An 18,919-nucleotide genomic window follows, 5' to 3' on the forward strand; every position below is an offset into this window, starting at 1 on the left:
TCAACATAGTGTCTTGTACATCTCATTGTTGCAATGGGTCAACCTGTATGCCTATTTAAACATTTTGTTTTTTCTTTTCCGCTCTCCAAAATATACCAACATTTTATACAGTGAAAACAGGGGTTATACAGTGGGGGAGGGACACACAAAGCAACAAAAAATCACATGGTAACTTGTAAATCCATTAGAAACAAGAGCAAGAAAGAAATGTTGTGCCCCCATCCCAGGACCTCCACCAAAAAGAAAAGTCAGAAGTTCCGAAATGCAAAAGCAAGGCTTTATTCAGATGGGCTGCAGCTCAGGCTTTGTCCTTCACACTTACACAGCAGAGATTAGGAGGAAGCCCTGAGCTGAAATTTTACAAGGCTTATGAAGGCAAAAATCACAAGGTTACAGCAACCAGATGCAGGACATTCCAGGGTGATAAGGGCCATCTGGACATTTCAGAGCAGTTAAAGTTTAGCAGGGAGTTTTCTGGCTAGTTGGATTCGGATAAGCTGTTCTGCTAGCTGGGATAATTGCTGGTCTGGGTTTTCTCACAGGGTCTGTTTATCTTGGGCCAGCTTAGTCATCTCCAGGAGTTTGTGGGGGTCTAAGGTTAGCTATAGTACAAAGTGGGGCCTGACTTCAGAGCAGTTTCAGCACAAACAAGTCAGCTCGTGGAACTCAGGTGGGCCCTGAGTTAATATGAACAGCAGAATGGCCACTGCTTCGAAACGAAGCCACTTTTAACTCTTCAGAAAAAACCAATTGTGTCCTTATCTTGGGCTTCATTGTGCTTAACTGCATCTTATCTAGTTATATGTATATAGCTTTTGACCTTTCCTTGATCACAGTTAATGTCATTTGCTCACAGGAGAGGGCTCACCCTCTGTTTCTGTCTCATCTGACAGTTTCTCACCACTGCACCCACCAGGATATTTGCATATTGTTCCCTAGGGAGGAGCTTCCCTGCAAGTACAATATAAAAGCTCAGCTCTAAGTTGCCTGGACTGACCAGGACTCCTTACTCTCAAATTGAGGTGCCCTCCTCAGCTCCTGGGGCTACTCATGCTCTGGCTCCCAGGTAAGAACTCACTAGAGCTGAGGAAAAGGATAGGGAGGGGCCGAACTCTGTTGCCATTGCTCTCCATGTTTGTTGTATCCACATGTGAGATGTGCAGATTTGTCCTCCTGGATGGAAATGTGACATATGTATCTGTGAGATTGAGCAGATTCCTGAAGGAACAAGGACCTGTGCTCTGGTTACAACTAGATAGTGGGATGGTGCTGGCAAATTATAGATGTCCCTTACCGGCATGGTTTAGAAGCATCAAATTCTCTCTGTGTGTGTGTGTGTGTGTGTGTGTGTGTGTGTGTGTGTGTGTGTGTTCATTGTATATTTTATGAACATTTTGAGGCATAAAACAAAAATTTTAAATTATAGTATGAAATAAAAAAGATGCTTATGAAAATATCCTATGATGCTTGTAATTAACTATGTTCACTTCTCTCATTATTTTAGGGTCAAGTGGGGATGCTGTATTGACTCAGAATCCAGGTTCTCTGACCCTCACCTTGGGAGAGCCAGCCTCTATCTCCTGCAGCTCTAGTCAGAGTCTTCTGCATAGCAATGGAAACACCTATCTGGCTTGGTTCTTGTAAAAGCCAGGCCAGTCTCTACAACTCTTGATCAATAGGATCTCCAACCAATATCCTGGGGTCTCAGACAGGTTCAGTGGCAGTGGATCAGGCACAGATTCCACACTGGCAATCATCAGGGTGGGGCTGAGGATGTTGGAGTTTATTACTGCTTTCAACATACACATGGTCCTCCCATACTGATACAACGTGAACTAAAACCTTCCTTCTGAGTGAGACAGGTGTGCTCATGTGTTGCTGTTCTGGGAAATCAGTAGAGCAGATTGTGTAAGTCTACCAAGAAAGAAAATTGTGTTGTTACAATGAAAGTGACTGAGTCCAGAAGAAACCAATTTGATAATTATACTACATACAATCTACAACGACTAGTAGAACAATCATAAAAGTACAAATATCGAGACTTCAGATAAACCATTAGGTATTTAATGAAAAAACTGTTTCATAAGCTATTTATTTATATTTTAAATATAAATTATAATTATAATAATTATAAGATAATGTTAGAATTATACAATATTACATATAAACATAAATTATACATATATGAATTTATATATTTATTATATATTATATTTATAGCTGTTTACAGCTATCCAGGTTATAGTTATCAAATGTTGTATGTGATTTATTTTTCATTTGTAATGAAAGTTAAAATACTTCCATCAAGATGTGATCCTGCTCCACAACTATATAGCATACTGTTATTTCTGTTCAGAAGCTGAAAATCCAGTTGTGTCTTTTCTAGCTTCTACTCTTTATTCGCCAAACTACCTGATCATCAAGCTCTTAGAAGTGTTTGGTACTGTCTCTTAGCTGAATTACCCTGAAGAAGATATACTATTGGACTCTGCACTCTGGTCTCTGGCTTTCTGGCTCTAGTTAAGACAGTTGATAGGAACTTCTGCCTATCCACTCTTTCTCATCACAGTCAGCAGAAACTAAAATGGTAATGGCAAAGAATAAAATTAGGGAAGGTTTATTTGCTCTTCCCTCAAGAGGGAAGGCAGAAAGCTTTGTGACACTTGAGTGTATTCAAAAACCCAAGTGCACTGAGTTAGCCTTTGCCTGACTGACCCTTGCTGGCTCTAAGCCATCTTTAATCATCAAGTGGCCATCACATCATCAAACGCTCTCTGCAGTACTGATGTTTTGATCTGCAGTTTGTTGTATCCCATGCCACACATTCTAGTGACAATTGTTGGGTCTAACTGGTCTGGCAGTGGATATTCTAGATACAAACAGTCTTCCTCAACTTGATCAAACCACGGGTGTACCATGATTTGATGTATATCCAGCCTCTGTTGCGGGTCTATTGTTCAGAGCTGCCAAAGGATGTTACGTCCTTGGTAGTCAGGTGAGATGGCATATTATACTTGCCCTCTACAATTTCTGCACATAGCTGATTGGAAGCGTTCCCTTTAAATGGGAAATTTACTCTAACCATAAACCACAAGCTAGTGCCCAGGCACAAGACAGCTACCTTAAAGCCATTATATTTTTGCAGGTTTATTTCAGGGGCATGGTATACACATAGGCACCACGAATTTCTGTGAGCAACTGACCTGTGGCAATCCTCATGCTTAACCCAATGCCTGTCTTTGGCAGTGCCATTTCCATACAGTAGGATGCTGTCAAGTTTTAGGTCGAGGTGTGTAATCTGATTCAGATGAAAGTACTGCATAGTACTTACTATCTGCTTTAGAATCCTTCAGGCTTCATTCTAAAAAATGCAGCCAGATGCTTCAATCCACATCTGGAGGTTTCCCTTGGTGGCCATCTCCATCACCAGGTAGACATATTCCTCTCCCTGGACCACTTGGTATACCCCTGACCTTGTGAGGTTGATTCAGAGCATTAACAATTTCCACGTCATTGTCAACCAGCATGGGGTACTAAAAAAAAGACAGTGGAGTGTGGTGAAACCCTGTAATAGTGTTCATAGGTCCCAAATGTCTGAGACTGAGGCCTTTTTCAAGTGGAACAATATTCACAGCCCTACCTGATCAACCTCTGTAACTTCATTTGAAAAATAATGACAAGAGTACATTACTAATGCTTAAGTGAATCTTGTATTGAGGTCTATAACCTTGTTTGCTTTGTTGTAGTGAGCCTTTCTGAGGCCTAGAACTATGACATTAGACAGTGTAGGTCTTGGAAGATTCTCTAGTGTCCATCAGTGTCCAGTGTGCATTTCTCTCCCATGGCATAAAGTCTTTTACCATGATGCTCTCAGTTCCATCTGAGAAACCAAAGGATGAAGGTGGAAAGCTGTGAGCTCACTGAGATATCTTAATAGGAGAAATATAGGTCTGGAATGTATATGAACAAATGGAATATCTTTAAATCATGTATGGAACTTCTAACAGGCATAGTTAACCCAACATTTATCTATACTTGTAACATTTTGTAGAATACTAATCATAATCATGTCGTAGTTGATTCTGTTCTCATCTCTGTCCAGCCATTTTACAATGGTTCAGAGTGGCACTGTTCTTATGTCTAATCTTGTCATGGCTTCACATTGTGCAAATATGTGGGTCAGCAGGAAAGCAATAGTAAATGTTCACTGTGCCTCCCATGTGGTGCTGATGTTAGGGATTGGCAGTCTGCTGCCATCATTACTTTCCAACTTTCCAACATCATTTCTTGGCCAACTGGTGATGCGCCTGGAGCTCACTTGAAAGTATTTCCAGATATTCTCAACAAAATTTCATCATAATATATTAATGGAAAAATGAGAAAGTACATTAAATATTTCCAGTCAACATTTGATAAGTGGAAAATCTTTCTTGAAAAACGCATACCTAGATAAACCCACATAGTGAATATAATGGTGGAACGTTCATTTACTTAAATATATATAAGCATTGCTACTGATTTTTCCACCAAATCAGAAATACACTCATCATCACTGAGCACTTGGTACAAATTCAAGATAGCTGACCCTTCTTAGTCCCAGGAATGACAGTCTGCATTTTAACAAGGTAGAAAGTATCCAGGGAATGTATTGCAATCCACCCTGTAGGAGCTTTTTACCTCAGCAAATGAAACCTTTTAGGAAAAATGTTGGAATTTGGACTTGATATTCCTCCAGCTCTGTTCTTCCTTCTAAGGATTATTTTGTTCCATATGAATTTTGGGGTTGCTTCTTCTATTTCATTGAAGAATGAGGTTGGAATATTGATAGGTATCGCATTGAATTTGTAGATAGCCTTTGGAAGTATTGCAATATTCCCGATGTTAATCTTCCCAATCCAGGAGCATGGAAGGTATTTCCTCTTCCTTAGTTCTGCTTTAATTTCCTTTTTCAGATTTTTCATTTTTCATTGTAGAGGTCCCTCACTTCTTTAGATAACTCCTAGATATTTTATTTTTTGTAGGGTAATTACAAAAGGAATTGCTTTCCTGATTTCAGACAAGCTCTTCTCATTGTTGGCATACAGAAAAGCCATTGATTTTTGAGGGTTAATTTTATACCCTGCTACTTTGCCAAAGTATGACATGATACTGCCATTTACCGAAACTTAATCTTATTTCTATATTTTCACAAGAACCGCTTTTGTATTGTGTATTAGTTTCTGATAAAAACAATAATCAAAATTTCTGGAACTAGTTAGTTTCATTGCAATTACATATCATGCCATTCACAGTAAAAGAATATTTAAATAATCAGGGAAATAATCTGTTCAGTCAGATTTTTTAATGCCAAGGAAATAGATTCTAATTTTCAGTATCATTGTATACCTGTTCACAAAATAAACACAAAGAAAAACATACAGGAAGGATTTGGCAACACAACTCTTTAGAATATATATTTTGTTTTTTTATATTTCAAAAATCTTACTCATTAAGCAATACACAAATTGGTTTTTGATTTATGTTAAAAGAATTTAAAAAGAAGAACCCTTTTATTTAGGGTTTAGGCAAATTGATACATAAAATGATGGTAGAAACTTCCTAGTTTGCATTCAAATATCACAGCTTTAATGTTCCTCCAATAAAACAAGTGTTTATTTATAGGTAAAGGTAAATCATTCCTGAATTACCTTAGGAAATCATTGTTTTCACTACATGCAAAATATAAGAACATTTTTTTAAATATGTGATTTCCTGTTTAATTAAATCTGTAAGACATGACAAGTACAATAGAAGAGTTATAGAATATATATATTTCTACAAACACGCTATGAAGTGTGATGACCCTGCACACACAGCTCTGAGCTGGACACTCACTGGAACCCTAAACAATGTGACAGCCCCAAACACAAACTCCCAGTATAGCCTGAGATTCTCAATGTAGCAGCATCATCTGCAAAGCTCAGAGGACTACAGGGAAACAGACTTGGCTCAGGGGCAAATGGCTTCAGAGTCTTGAGAAAGAGTCATGGGAAGCCTGTCACGAGCACTGGGCAGCCCTCATGCAAACACAGGAACCAATACTTGGCCAAAATAACCAGGTAGCCTCTTCTTCCCTCTATATTAAGAGTCTATTTTGAACACATTTTACTAGGAAATGGCTGTAAGTTCTCTTTAAATGTCATTGCTAACATCGCTAACAGGGAAGATCTGTCATGACCTCCGGAGGGGACCTGACATCACTGCTGCTATTTGGTCCATTAAGGGCACTAACTCATGCCTGTTCTGGGTATCTGTCACTCTCCTACAAGGAGATCAATTGTGACCATAGATGAACCAAACATTAGAACTTCAGAATACTGGAAATAAGCAGTGACTGAATGGGAGAAATAGATTTACAAAAATAATAGCATATTCTACTATGCTACATTCAATAACACAGACTATACATAGAAGATCACTAATGAAAAGGATTCAATCTTTAATTATTTACAAGTACAAAAAAATCATATCTTTAAGACATAAAATACATTACACCAACAACAACATAATGTATTTTTCTTATGCAAAATTTATTTTCATTAATAATTATGTGTATTTACTAAAAATTGTTAATAAATTTAAAAACAAAGAGTCAAATTGTTTTCATTGATGAAAAAGGATGAAAGAACAAATCAATAGAAAAAAGAAACCTGAAATTTTTACAAATATAATGGGGGCAAGCATTACATTTATTTTATTTTATTCTTTTACTGTTATTGTAAAAATGATTTACAGAGGGGTTACATTTACATAAGCCAAGTAAAGACTACATTTTTCATGCAGTGCCTGTATATCTGATTTATAAAGTTGGTCTAAGAAGAAATCAAAAGGCATATTAAAAATATCATGTCAAAAAATGCAACTGCTAAAATAAAATATTAAAACTTATGAGCTTCAAAAACATATGGTAAGAGTAAAAATGTATAACCATGACAGCATACTTAATAACAGAATTCTCAAAGTAAATTTATATTTGGAAAACTTCCTTTAACAAACTCACCTTCGTAATAGCTGAGATTTGTTTCATGCTGCAAGAATCATTAACACCTACAATATCTACAAAAGTTTCAAAAATTAGCTGGGAGCAAGTGGTTTACACCTGTAATCCTAAACTACTCTGGATGCTGAGATCTGAGGATGGCATTTTGAAGCCAACCCCAACTTCAGGCAGGAAAAAAATGCATAGGAATCTTTTTTGGGGGGGCTTGGGGGTGGGGGGAAGGGGTTGTTGGCCTGAGGCCTAAACTGAAGGCCTAGGTGCTGTCCTTGAGCTTTTTTGCTCAAGGCTAGAACACTACCACCTAAACCACAGCTCCATGTCCACTTGTGAGTTCCATGAACTTTCCTGATCAAGCTAATTTCAAACCACAATCCTCAGATCTTAGTCTTCTGAACAGCAAGGATTACAAGGGATCCACTGGAATGTAAGGCTCTTATCTACAACAAACAATCAAAAAGCTGGTAGTGAAGACGTGGCTCAACCTTGAGGGAAAAAGCTAAAGTATAGCACCAGTGGTGGCACAAAAATTAAAACAAGTAACAAGGTTGGGAAAACCACCTGAACACTGTATTTACCGGGTTTGGATCTTCAGGCACAGATCCCCTCACAACTGAGTGACAGTGGTTAAACAATGATGTCACTCTTAGCAGCAGCAGCAGCCTGGAGATCCAGGGACTGTAGGACAGACTATGCTAATAATTATCATCCTGATCATCATAATAATATTAATGAATATTATTGTTAAAATGTGCTGTCTCACATAACCAATACCAGCAGCATATGTGTGTTTAAATTTAAATTTTACTCTAATTATAAATTATACACATTGCAGTTGCATTCATTTCATTTCAACTGCTTAATAGCCATATGCAACTAATGACTGCTGTACTAGACAGGTCAGATATAGGCATTGTCATAGCAGAACATTTTTTTAAAAGATATTGGCCTAATTTACAGAGGTAGAGAATATCCACCTAAGAGGGATGATAAGAGTAGAACACAATTTAATATGTGACAATTGACACATGTATGCTTCTGGTAGGATCTTGTAACTGCTCACAGCCCGTAAGTGGAATGACAATTTTGTATGAACAAAGAATAATGGGAATGTTAAAAGAGATGACATTGATCAAGATATATGTTGCTGTTTCTGTTTTCTTTTCCTTTTGTTTTGCTTGTATTTGAGAGAGTAAGGGAGGACACATAAAATGTGGAATGAAGATAAACAAATACAGCAATGATACACACTGGACACTATGTGGAAAATGAACTGGATAAATTATGGGTGGGGATGGGAGGGAAAGACTGGGAAAGGGTGACAAAAAATGAAACATGGTTCACAGAGAATTGTACTCATTATTCATTATCTGATTCATGTAACTGTAACCCCTGTATATATCAGCCCTACAATAACAATAAAATATTATAAAAAGATATAGTGTATTTATTAACTGCTTGTTAAATGGCAAGTCCTTTGTATAACTACTTAAAGACAATAAAAAACAAACAAATATAGTGAAAACAGGTGTTATACCATAGGGGAGGGATATACTCATAACCTTGCCCATGTAATTATAACCCCTCTGTATTTTCACAGTAAAAAAAGAAATGGTTGAAACTAAAAAAAAAAAAAAAGAAAAAAAACATATAACTATGCAATTGCATAAAATAAGCATTTTTATCCTGGCAGAAACAAATATTCCCCTATCCCTAGAAATATTAATTTGATCTTTTAGTGTTCCAGATAAAGATTCATATCTTTCCCACTCTCTGGGTAGATAAACCTTGTAACAACACTGGAGACTTATAGTATGTGTGCATGTATGTGTGTGCACTTTCGTGTGCATACAGATGTGAAGGGAGACATGGGGAAATGGAGAAAGGTGAGGATGGAAAGAGACACTGCAATGAATGTAAAGAGGGACTGTGCCTTTAGGTACGGAAAGCAGAAGGAGGGGAGAGGACAGGAGATGGCAATAGTGGTATTGTAACTGAAATACAGAATATGAACATCATCAGTATAAAACATCAGAAGTAAATATTAAAGGAATAAAATATCCAGTGGTAAGTATGAGCAAATAAATTGCATGCATGTATGTATGGAGGTTTAAAAATGAACTCTTTTGGACAGGTAATATATGCAAAGAGAGATGAGAGGAAATGGGAGAAGAGGAGGGAATGAGGATTCATAAAATCTAGTTACTCTAATCTTACAAGAAGCAATTTTACAGTATGACCATTAGATGGCACATCTGACACTGCTCACACAAAGCCCCCAATAAGAAATACTAGAGAGGAAATAAGAGAACTATGTCTGCTGTCACTAGTGACACCCACTGGAACTCTGAACAGAACAACAGCCCCAAACATAAACTCACGGTTAAGTAGCTTCTCCTAGAAGGATGGATTTGGGGGTGAAAGTCTCTGCCCTTGCTGATTCTGAGACTGGAAGTCTGGCATTGCCTCTATCCCTGCATTCTGTATGGCACCAAAGCTGTCTCTAAAGGAAGGAGTTGTGTCCCCCGTGTGTGTCCTTATGGAGAGTGACCTGCAAGGAGGAAATGAATGTTAAGAACGCAGGCATAACATCCAATGCATGTCCTAAATCTTAAGAAAACTGAGGAAAGGGGTTGAAAGAATTATGAAAAGGGTGATATTGAATAAGATGAATTGTGTTCATCAACTGCTTTATTGAATGACAACACATTTGTACAACTACTTACAGATAATTTTAAGAAGAGAGGAAGTATAGTGAAGAGTGACTTCCAGAGCTGGGAAGGTGGCTCAGTGGTAGAGCACTTGCCTTGCATGCATGAGGCCCTGGGTTCAATTCCTCAGCACCACATAAGCAGAAAAAAAAAAGCCGGAAGTGGTGCTATGGCTCAAGTGGTAGAGCGCTAGCCTTGAGCTGAAGAGCTGAGGGACAGCGCCCAGGCCCAGAGTTCAAGCCCCACGACCGGACCCCCAAAAAAAAAAAGAGTGACTTCCATATCACCAATATGAATTTCTTTAGCCTTCTTCACAGGCATCAAGCCTGTAAGGACATGACAAGAATGTGAATCATCAGGACAGTCAGGAATCTTGTATTTACCCAACTTCTAGAAAATTAATCCCAGTTGATTAATAAACCTTGCTCCAGGTATTTTGGCTCCTTACTGCACACAAGGCAAACGAATATACCAAAAACCAGCTCTGCCTGAGCAGGATCAGCCTTAGGAGTTGACTTTGGGACATAGAAACCCTAACTTTATTATTCTCCATCCTGAAGCTTTGACCTTGGTAAGAAAGGACTACTGAAGCTCCAGACCCAGTGTGTCTGCATTGAGCCTGACTGTATCCTTGTGAATGAAGGTATTTTCCTGTTTGATCTGAACAGAATGACATTCACTAAATAGCCTGCTTGATCAGTATTGATTTATGTTCTCACACTTAGATATCAGTGAACAAGTTATGTGGTCCTTATATCCGGCTTTCCTCCTTGCTTCCCAGGATGTGGGTGATCAGCAAGATGATTAACAGCATCCTACACAGAATCAAAGTTTTCTCATTCTGGGAGAGAGGGGATGCTGCCTGTTTGTTTCCCTTTGTAAACAGGAGCTTGAATCTGAGTATCTCTGCCAGGCTTTTGTGGCATACATAGAATCTAGGATCATGATATTAGAGGGGGTCATGTCTGCCCATATGAGAGTTTTTGACCATTTCTGTTCTTTCTTTATTTTTTGTCATTCTGGGAGCTTGAACTATGTGCCGGGGCACTGTCCCTGAGATTTTCAGGTCAAGGCCAGAGCTCTACCACTTTGAACCACAGCGCCACTACTTGACCATTTCATATATTACTTTTTAAAGTGTAATCATACCTGTCATTGATAACACTTGATCCAGGTTTCTTACAGTAAAGTCATTAAGTGCAGGTCAGAAAGGTGAGGGAAGGAGGGGAGACCCTGCAGATATGCAGCCCTGACGGGATCATATGCATACACCATGTGGGAGGGGAGAGGGAGCTGCAGTATCAGTGCTGTACCCAGCAGGTCCCCAGAGCCCTCTGCAATGAGCAGGTCACTCTTAAAGGACACAGATTTAGTCCTGAGCTTCATGATGCTCAGGCTTAGAGTGAGCAAGGGCTACATGGTGACATGCATATTGTGCATTAGAGAATTTTCTCAGTGTCAAAATTCAAAATGATGACTTACACAGTTAAAATCATGTTTATTAATGTATTAATTTAACAGGTAATTTACTACATATATATAATACATGTATAACTTCTGCATTCATTTGTGATGTGCTCCTCTCTGTTCTGATAAGAAGGAACTCCAGTGGATTTAAGGCTCTGTCCTGAGGGCCCTGCTAACTTTCCACATTATCCCAGCCCCTCAGAATCAGTGAGAAAAGCCCTGGATCATCCTTCCACAGATTCAGCCCTGCTCTGAAGGCTGGGTCTCTCAGAATTTCACCTTAGTCCCAGACTTCATTCAGGTTCATGGCCCAGACTATAAGCACTTTCCTTTCCTGGATGTATTTTCTTCTTCCAGAAAGATGCATGGAAATGTCTGCTGGTTTTCCCCGCCAGCGGGGCCTTCAGCCTCATCTCCCAGGCAGATAGCTCCATCTGTCATAACCCATGGCCATGTACGCCTGCCCAAAACTCTGATTTGAGTCTAGTATTTGTACTCTTCCATATATTCCAGTACCTGAAGTCTGTGTGGACTTGAAGTTCACAAGCCACATGTCCACACTTGCTGAAGTGAGCCCTGGAGCGTGGATCATGGGAATTTAATGTGTATCCTCAGAGCCTGGCTTCTTTAAACCATAAAAGAGTAGAGGCTCTCAGGATCTCTCTTCTTCATCTAGTTAATATGTCCCTTATAATGTACTAGGGAGTCTTCACATCTGCCTTCTCCTTGTTTTCTTTAGTATCAGCTTTGTCCTGAAGTGCATAGTGGAGAGAGCAAATCTCCCCCAGACAAAGGCAGTAGGAGATACACAGTGACCATATGATATGATTGGAAGTAAAATTTCAGAGGAGTGGCAAGGATGTGTAAACCTTGTTGACAAGATTATACATCATTGTAAAAAGAAGAAAGAAGAGCATTGTAGAAAACTTGAAACAGTTATGCTAGCATGTAGTGCAGTGAGCGCTAATGTTTAAGAAGGTAGAGGTGATGAAATAACTACTCTCGTGGCATTCTTCTAATGAATGGTTTTGAAGAGGCCCCTGAGTGGCCAATGATTTGCCCATGTGCTACCACAGCAGAGCATCACTGTCTTGGCTTTGTTATGTGCCATGAGAGTACTCTGCTCATCATTTCCAGTTCTGACATTGTGCACAATGGGATGAAGTTAGTCCACATGCTATTCTCCATGTGGGGAACACACCTTCATGTCACTCTAGCTTCACAATCTGTGGTCATTTTTCCTTGATTCTCTATGTTGAAGATGTTCTCTCCACACTGTATGGATCTACTTCCTGTCCCCAACTTTGACCTTGTTGCATTGTATTCATTCTGTATCTGGATCACATAGACTAAACAAAGTAAAAACTGCTTTCCTGTTGGTCACTTGTAGCTCATGCCTATAATGCTACACAAGAGTCTGAGATCTAAGGATTGTGGTTTGAAGCCAGCATTGGTTATAAGAATCTATGAGACTCTTTTTAAAACTTTTACTGTCAAGTTGAGGTACAGAGGGGTTACAATTATATACATAAAGTAGGAAGTGCATTTCTTGTGATAATCTTATCTCCAATTAAACACCAAAAACCTGGAATTGAAGCTGTGGTTTATGTTCCTTGAGACAAAAATCTTAGGGACTGACTTCAAGCCCCAGGCAGAACACACAAAATATTGCTTTATTTAGGACCTAAAAGATATGAATGTTGGTTTAGAGGACACTCCAGCTTCTGAGAAGGAAGTGTTTCCAGTAATTAAGAAAGAACACACACATATCCTCAAAAGCAAATATCTGGCACAGAAATGCATGATGCACACAAAACTAGATGAGGAGACATGTCTTTTCCTAAGTATTAAGAAAAAATGTCTCATGTGAATTGTCCTTGAAGGAGATAATGCTTAAGTTTAAGAGTATTCAGAATAGAAGGAGGGCAGACATTCATAAACAGTGCCCAGGACACCAATGCAAAGACCAGTGGACAGTCCATAAAACTCAGAGCATTTTACTTCATTGCATATATTTCATTTTATCTTCCATTAAACATTTTGAAATCTATCCCTCTCCAGCTGCTCACCAGGGCTTACAAGCCAAGCTGGCTCCAATGGCACCTCCAACACCTGGCCCATAGCAGGTATTTAAAAGTCAGTTAATATAGCTTTTGAAGATTTTTGGAAAGATTTTGTAAAGAAAAAATAGTGATTAAAATTTTAAGATAAGTTTTATTGCCAAAGTATAATTGTGTCTGAAGTACAATATGATGTTTAGGTATGTTCACATATTTTACAATGACTTAAACAGTGTAATTAACACATTTATTCATTACATTAAACATTGATTTCTTGTAGTCAAAGATTTTCTTCTTCAGTTAATCAAACACTTTAGTAAAAATGTTATTTCAAGTGACATGTTAATATATTTTGTACTTTCTTTTGTAAAAATACTGTGCAGAGGGGTTACAGTTACAGGAGCAAGGTAATGAGCACATTTCCTATGGAGCATTGTTGCTTCCTCCTTTGTTTTTCCCCTACCATCCCTTCCCTCCCACCTCCACAATTACTCCCCTCCCCCCCCTCCCCCCACCAAAGTTGTAAATTTTGTTTTTAACATAGTGTCTTGTATATCTCACTGTTACAATGGGTCAACTTGTATCCCTACTTAAGCATTTTGTATTTTCCCCTACCCAAATTACAGAAGAGTATATAGAAGATGCAAGGCTAATACAAAATAGCTTGTGAAAAAGATTTTTGAAAATAATATTATATGATAAGTCATTAAAAATTTTACAACAATTACTGATTACCACAGTATAATCTAATTTGAAGTACAATATAATTTTTGTATTTGCACACATTGTGCAATGATCTAAAGGAGTTAATTAACAAGTTAGTTCACCACCTTAAATATTTATTATTTTTGTATAGTGAACTAGTGAACTTTTTTCTTCAGGAAATTAGATCTTTACAACATCTTATTTCTATTCATGTCTCAACAATACATCCAACATTGCAATCTATCAGAAAATTAATCACTTTTTCATGCTGAATATCACATTAATTATTATTATTTCTCATTGCCACTGTCAGAGCACTTTCGGAAGTCGAATGGAATCATGAATATGTTATTAACTTAAAAAACATAAAGACAAAATAATAAAAATTTTGTACCTCCATTTTGGAAGATTTGGATCTAACATTTTTAGCTTGATCTTTTCAAAATAAACTACTCTCTTATTATTTTTCATTTCTTATTGTTATTGTATAGATGATGTACAAAGTGATTACAGTTACATAAGACAGGTAATAACTACATTAATTTTTGAACAGTGTTACCCCTTCCCCCATTTTCTCCCTTTTCTTCCTCCTGATCCTTGCCCCCAAAGTTGTGTAGTTCATTTTCAACAGCGTCTAGTGAGTATTACTGCTGCATTTGTTGACCATTTGTCCCACCATTTCTATGGTACCCCTTACTCTCTTCAAAATAAAACAAAACAAAATTTATATACAAGACAAGGGTACAGAAAACAAAACCAGCCAGAAAGAAGATAAAAAATAAAAAGCAAAAATCAAAAGAATAAACCATAATTTTAATTGATCATATGTATACATGCACTGAGGCTTTTTTGTGAAAATATCATACAGAGGGGTTACAATCACATGGACAAGGTAATGAGTACATTTCTTATCAAGCATTGTTGCCTCCTCCTTTATTTCACCTTCTGGTCCCTTCCCATTTACCCACACCACTCCCCGTCCCTCCGAAGTTCCCCAACCACCCCCACCACCGGCCAAAGTTATAAAGTTCGCTTTTCGCCATAATGTCTTGTACATTTCATTTTTGCAATGGGTCCACCTGTATCCCTATTTAAACAAGTTGTTTTCTTCCCTTCCCCTCCACAAATTATATCAACATCAAATAGTGAAAACAGGGGTTATGCAGTGGGGGAGGGACATACAAAGCAACAAAGAAAGCATCTTATAAGTAAGTTAGAAACAATCACAAGAAGGAAAAAAAAACATTTGAATCCTATCTTGTGGTTCATTTCACCTAACATCAACTTATCTGACTGCATCTCCTTGTCTCAGACATATACTAGTTATTGCAAACAAGGAAAACCATGGGACCTATGTTTCATTGGGCTTGGCTTACTTCACTTAATATAATTGTTTCCAAGTCTTTCCATTTCCTAACAAATGAGGCAATGTCATTCTTTCTGATGGAGGCATAGAATTCCATTTTGTATATAACCACATTTTTTTGATTGATTCATATTTTGAGGGCCATCTGGGTTTGTTCCATATCTTAGCTGTGGCAAATGATGCTGTTTAAACATAGTTGTGCTGGTAGCTTTAGTGATCATTTGGGTAAATGCCCAAAAGTGGGGTTGCTGGGTCATAGGGGAGCTCTATGTGGAGTCTTTTGAGAAAACTCCATACTACTTTCCAAAGTGGTTGAACGAGTTTATACTCCCACCAACAGTGCATTATGGTTCCCTTCTATCCACATCCCCTCCAGCATCTGTTGTTATTGGAGTTCTTGCCTCTTCAGTAAATGGTGCTGGCAAAATTGGTTAATCACTTGTAGAAAACTAAAGCTAGATCCTTATATATCACCCTGCACCAAAGCAACTCCAAATGGATCAAAGACCTCAAAGTCAAAGCAGACACTCTGAAAACATTACAGGATGGAATCAGAGAAACCCTAGGTCTCCTGGGTACATACAAAAAATTTCTTAAAAGAGACCCAGAAACACAACAAATCAAAGAAAGTTTGGACAAATAAGATTGCATGAAATTGAAGAGCTTCTGCATGGCAAAGGACATAGCTAGCAAGATCAATAGAAAGCCCACAGATAGGGAGAAGATCTTCACTAGCCATGAAATGGATTAGGGTCACATACCTAAAATATACTTAGAACATGAAAAATTGAATCCCCCAACAACAAATTCTCAAAGAAACAACTGCCCAAGAAATAAATGGGCTAAAGACTTAAAGAGAATGTTCTCTGAAGAGGAAATAAGAATGGCCAATAGACACTGTTCCTTTTTCTTTTCTTACACTGTTGCACCCATCTGGCTATTTGCATATTGCTCCCTAAGGAGGACCTTTCTTTCTAAGTCTGAAATAAAGGCTCAGCTATGATCTTGCCTTGACCTGTCTAGACTCCTCATTTCACTCCTAAAAATGAAGTCCTTGTCTCAGATCCTTTGGCTGTTAATGCTCTGGATCCATGGTAAGGGCAGTGGGAGGTGAAGAATCAGAGAGGGTGGGAGGGTGAGCTCTCATGGACCATTGGTAACTTATCCATGTGTTAGATGTTCATGGTAGGGCAATGAGGTTTAGGTCTGAGAGAGTGAGGAACAGTCCAGAAAGCTAGAACCTGTGCTTGAGTTAAGACTCTGCTAGGTGGGACTACTGCACTTGACTCCTAGAGACACTTTTCTGCTGCAAGAATATCACTTTTAATACTTAGTATTTTAAATTAAAAATCAAATCATGAATATGAATAAGGGGAAACATTTATCTAAATAAAAGTAATGCATGCATTGCTCCCTATGTTTATATATAATCTTGCTCTCTGCCTCATTCTAATTTCAGGATCCAGTGGAGATGTTGTGATGACCCAGACTCCAAGGTCCTTGCCTGTCACACTGGGAGAGCCAGCCTCCATATCATGCAGGTCTAGTCAGAGCCTTCTGCATAGCAATGGAAACACCTATTTGCATTGGTTCCTGCAGAAGCCAGGCCAGTCTCCACACCTCCTGATCTATTTGGTTTCCAAACGAGGATCTGGGGTCCCAGACAGATTCAGTGGCAGTGGGTCAGGCACAGATTTCACACTGACAATCAGCAGGGTGGAGGCTGAGGATGTTGGAGTTTATTACTGTTTTCAAAGTATGTATCTCCCTCCCACAGTGATACAGCCTTGAACAAAAACCTCCCATCTGGCTGGGTGAGCTGCCCTCATGGCTGGCTTGTATGGGGAGCAGCCCAGCAGATTGTGTGAGTCTGCCTAGGAGGAAGATATTGAGGTCTATATTAGAGTCACTCTGAGTAGAGGTGAAGAGTATATGACAATACAACAAAATGCAATCTATAACAATCAGGAGAATAATTACCTGAATATAAATACCAGATAAACCATTAGGTATTTATTGAAAAATGCAAGTCTCTCCTCAGTAATATTATAGCCAACCAGAAATCTAAAAATCAAATGTCTGCTGTGGTTATTATTCTCTCTGTGATGAAACTTGTAATACTTCATTTTAACACATACTAGCCTACAACTTTTGCCATGCTTTCTGTTCAGAACCTGGAAACCCAAGTTTGCCTTTTCTAGTTTCTGCTCTGTGTGTTCATTAAACCTGCCTGACCATAAAGCCATTATCAGAGTTTGATCAATGTCTGTTGGCTGGATCAACCTGGGGAAAATACAAAATTGCACAAAACACAATATTCTCTGCCTCTGTGTATTGGGACTCTGGTTCTACTTAAGAGAGTGGTGTGTGGTGAAACCCTGTAATATGGTTCATAGTTCCCAGAAGTCTGAGACTGAAACCTTTTTCAAAGGATGCTATCTTCATCTGTTCAACGTCTGTGTCTTTATACAAAAAAAAAAAAAATTCAAGAGGGCAACATTAATCTTGTGTGTCTTGTATCCACTTCTATCACCTTAGACACCTGGAATTATGATATCTCACAGGCTACGACTTGGGGAATTCTCAAGTTTCCACCAGTGTCCAGTGTGTATCTGCTTCTGATGCTATAAATTGTTTCACCATGATGCTCTCTAATCCATCTGGGAAAAAGTGGCATGAAGTTGGAAATGCTCTGAGTTCATCAAGGTATCATTTATAGGAGAAGTATAGGTCTGGAATGTATATGAACTAATGGAATACCTTTAACTTACTTAAGGAATCGTCTTAACAGAAACAATTAATGCAATGTTTATCTACAGTTGTAGCATTTTGTGGAAGACCAGACAGAAATGTCAGAGTTGAATCTCAGTTCTCCTCTCTGCTTAGGAATTTTAACAGGTTATACAGGGGTACCCATCAGATTTCTAATTCTCACCTGGGCTACTCATTGTCTCTCACAAGTCATCAGAAAAAAATAATTATAACGGGGCCTCCAACACACTGCTCTTGCTGTATGATTGACAAGTCAGTTGTTATCATTACTTCCCATCTAAGAGCTGCAAATGGAGCTTGCGTGGAGTCATTTACAGATATTATTATTGACTCTACTATCATATCAACAGAAATTAATTGTAATAATGGTAATTACAAAATGAGAAATTATATTAAATATTTGTAATCAACATTTGTCAGCTAGTGGAATAGCTTTCTAGAAAAGCACATACACAGACAAACACATATATGGAATATAATGGAGGAATATGTGTTTACCTAAATATATATAATTAAGCATTTCTACTCATTCTTTTCTTGAAACCAGAAATGTCCTCATCATCCCAGAGCACTGGTTCCAAATGCAAAATTGCTGATCCACCTTTCTGCATTTCAACAAGTTAACAGGTTTCCATGGGATGTTTTGGAATCCAAGCTTTAGGAGATTTTGACCTCAATGAAGACCTTTTAAGAAAAAAAAATGGTAGCAACACAACTACATCTTTGTCTAATTAACAACAACTAATTTTTTTTCTTGGATGCCAAACTGCAAATTCATAATTATTTCTCAGTTATATGATCC

The 18,919-nt window shown here is 38.2% G+C and overlaps 1 gene segment (V, D, J or C); it reads left to right on the top strand.

Annotated features, from left to right (window-relative positions):
• Positions 1-16,352: 16,352 nt before the first annotated feature.
• Positions 16,353-17,151, top strand: LOC122114118. The segment is given in 2 exon segments: positions 16,353-16,439; positions 16,805-17,151. Coding segments are annotated over 2 exon segments (381 nt in total).
• Positions 17,152-18,919: the final 1,768 nt, after the last annotated feature.

This window comes from Dipodomys spectabilis, unplaced genomic scaffold (assembly GCF_019054845.1).
Source record: "Dipodomys spectabilis isolate Male_0828 unplaced genomic scaffold, ASM1905484v1 ptg000106l, whole genome shotgun sequence".
Taxonomy (NCBI): domain Eukaryota; kingdom Metazoa; phylum Chordata; class Mammalia; order Rodentia; family Heteromyidae; genus Dipodomys; species Dipodomys spectabilis.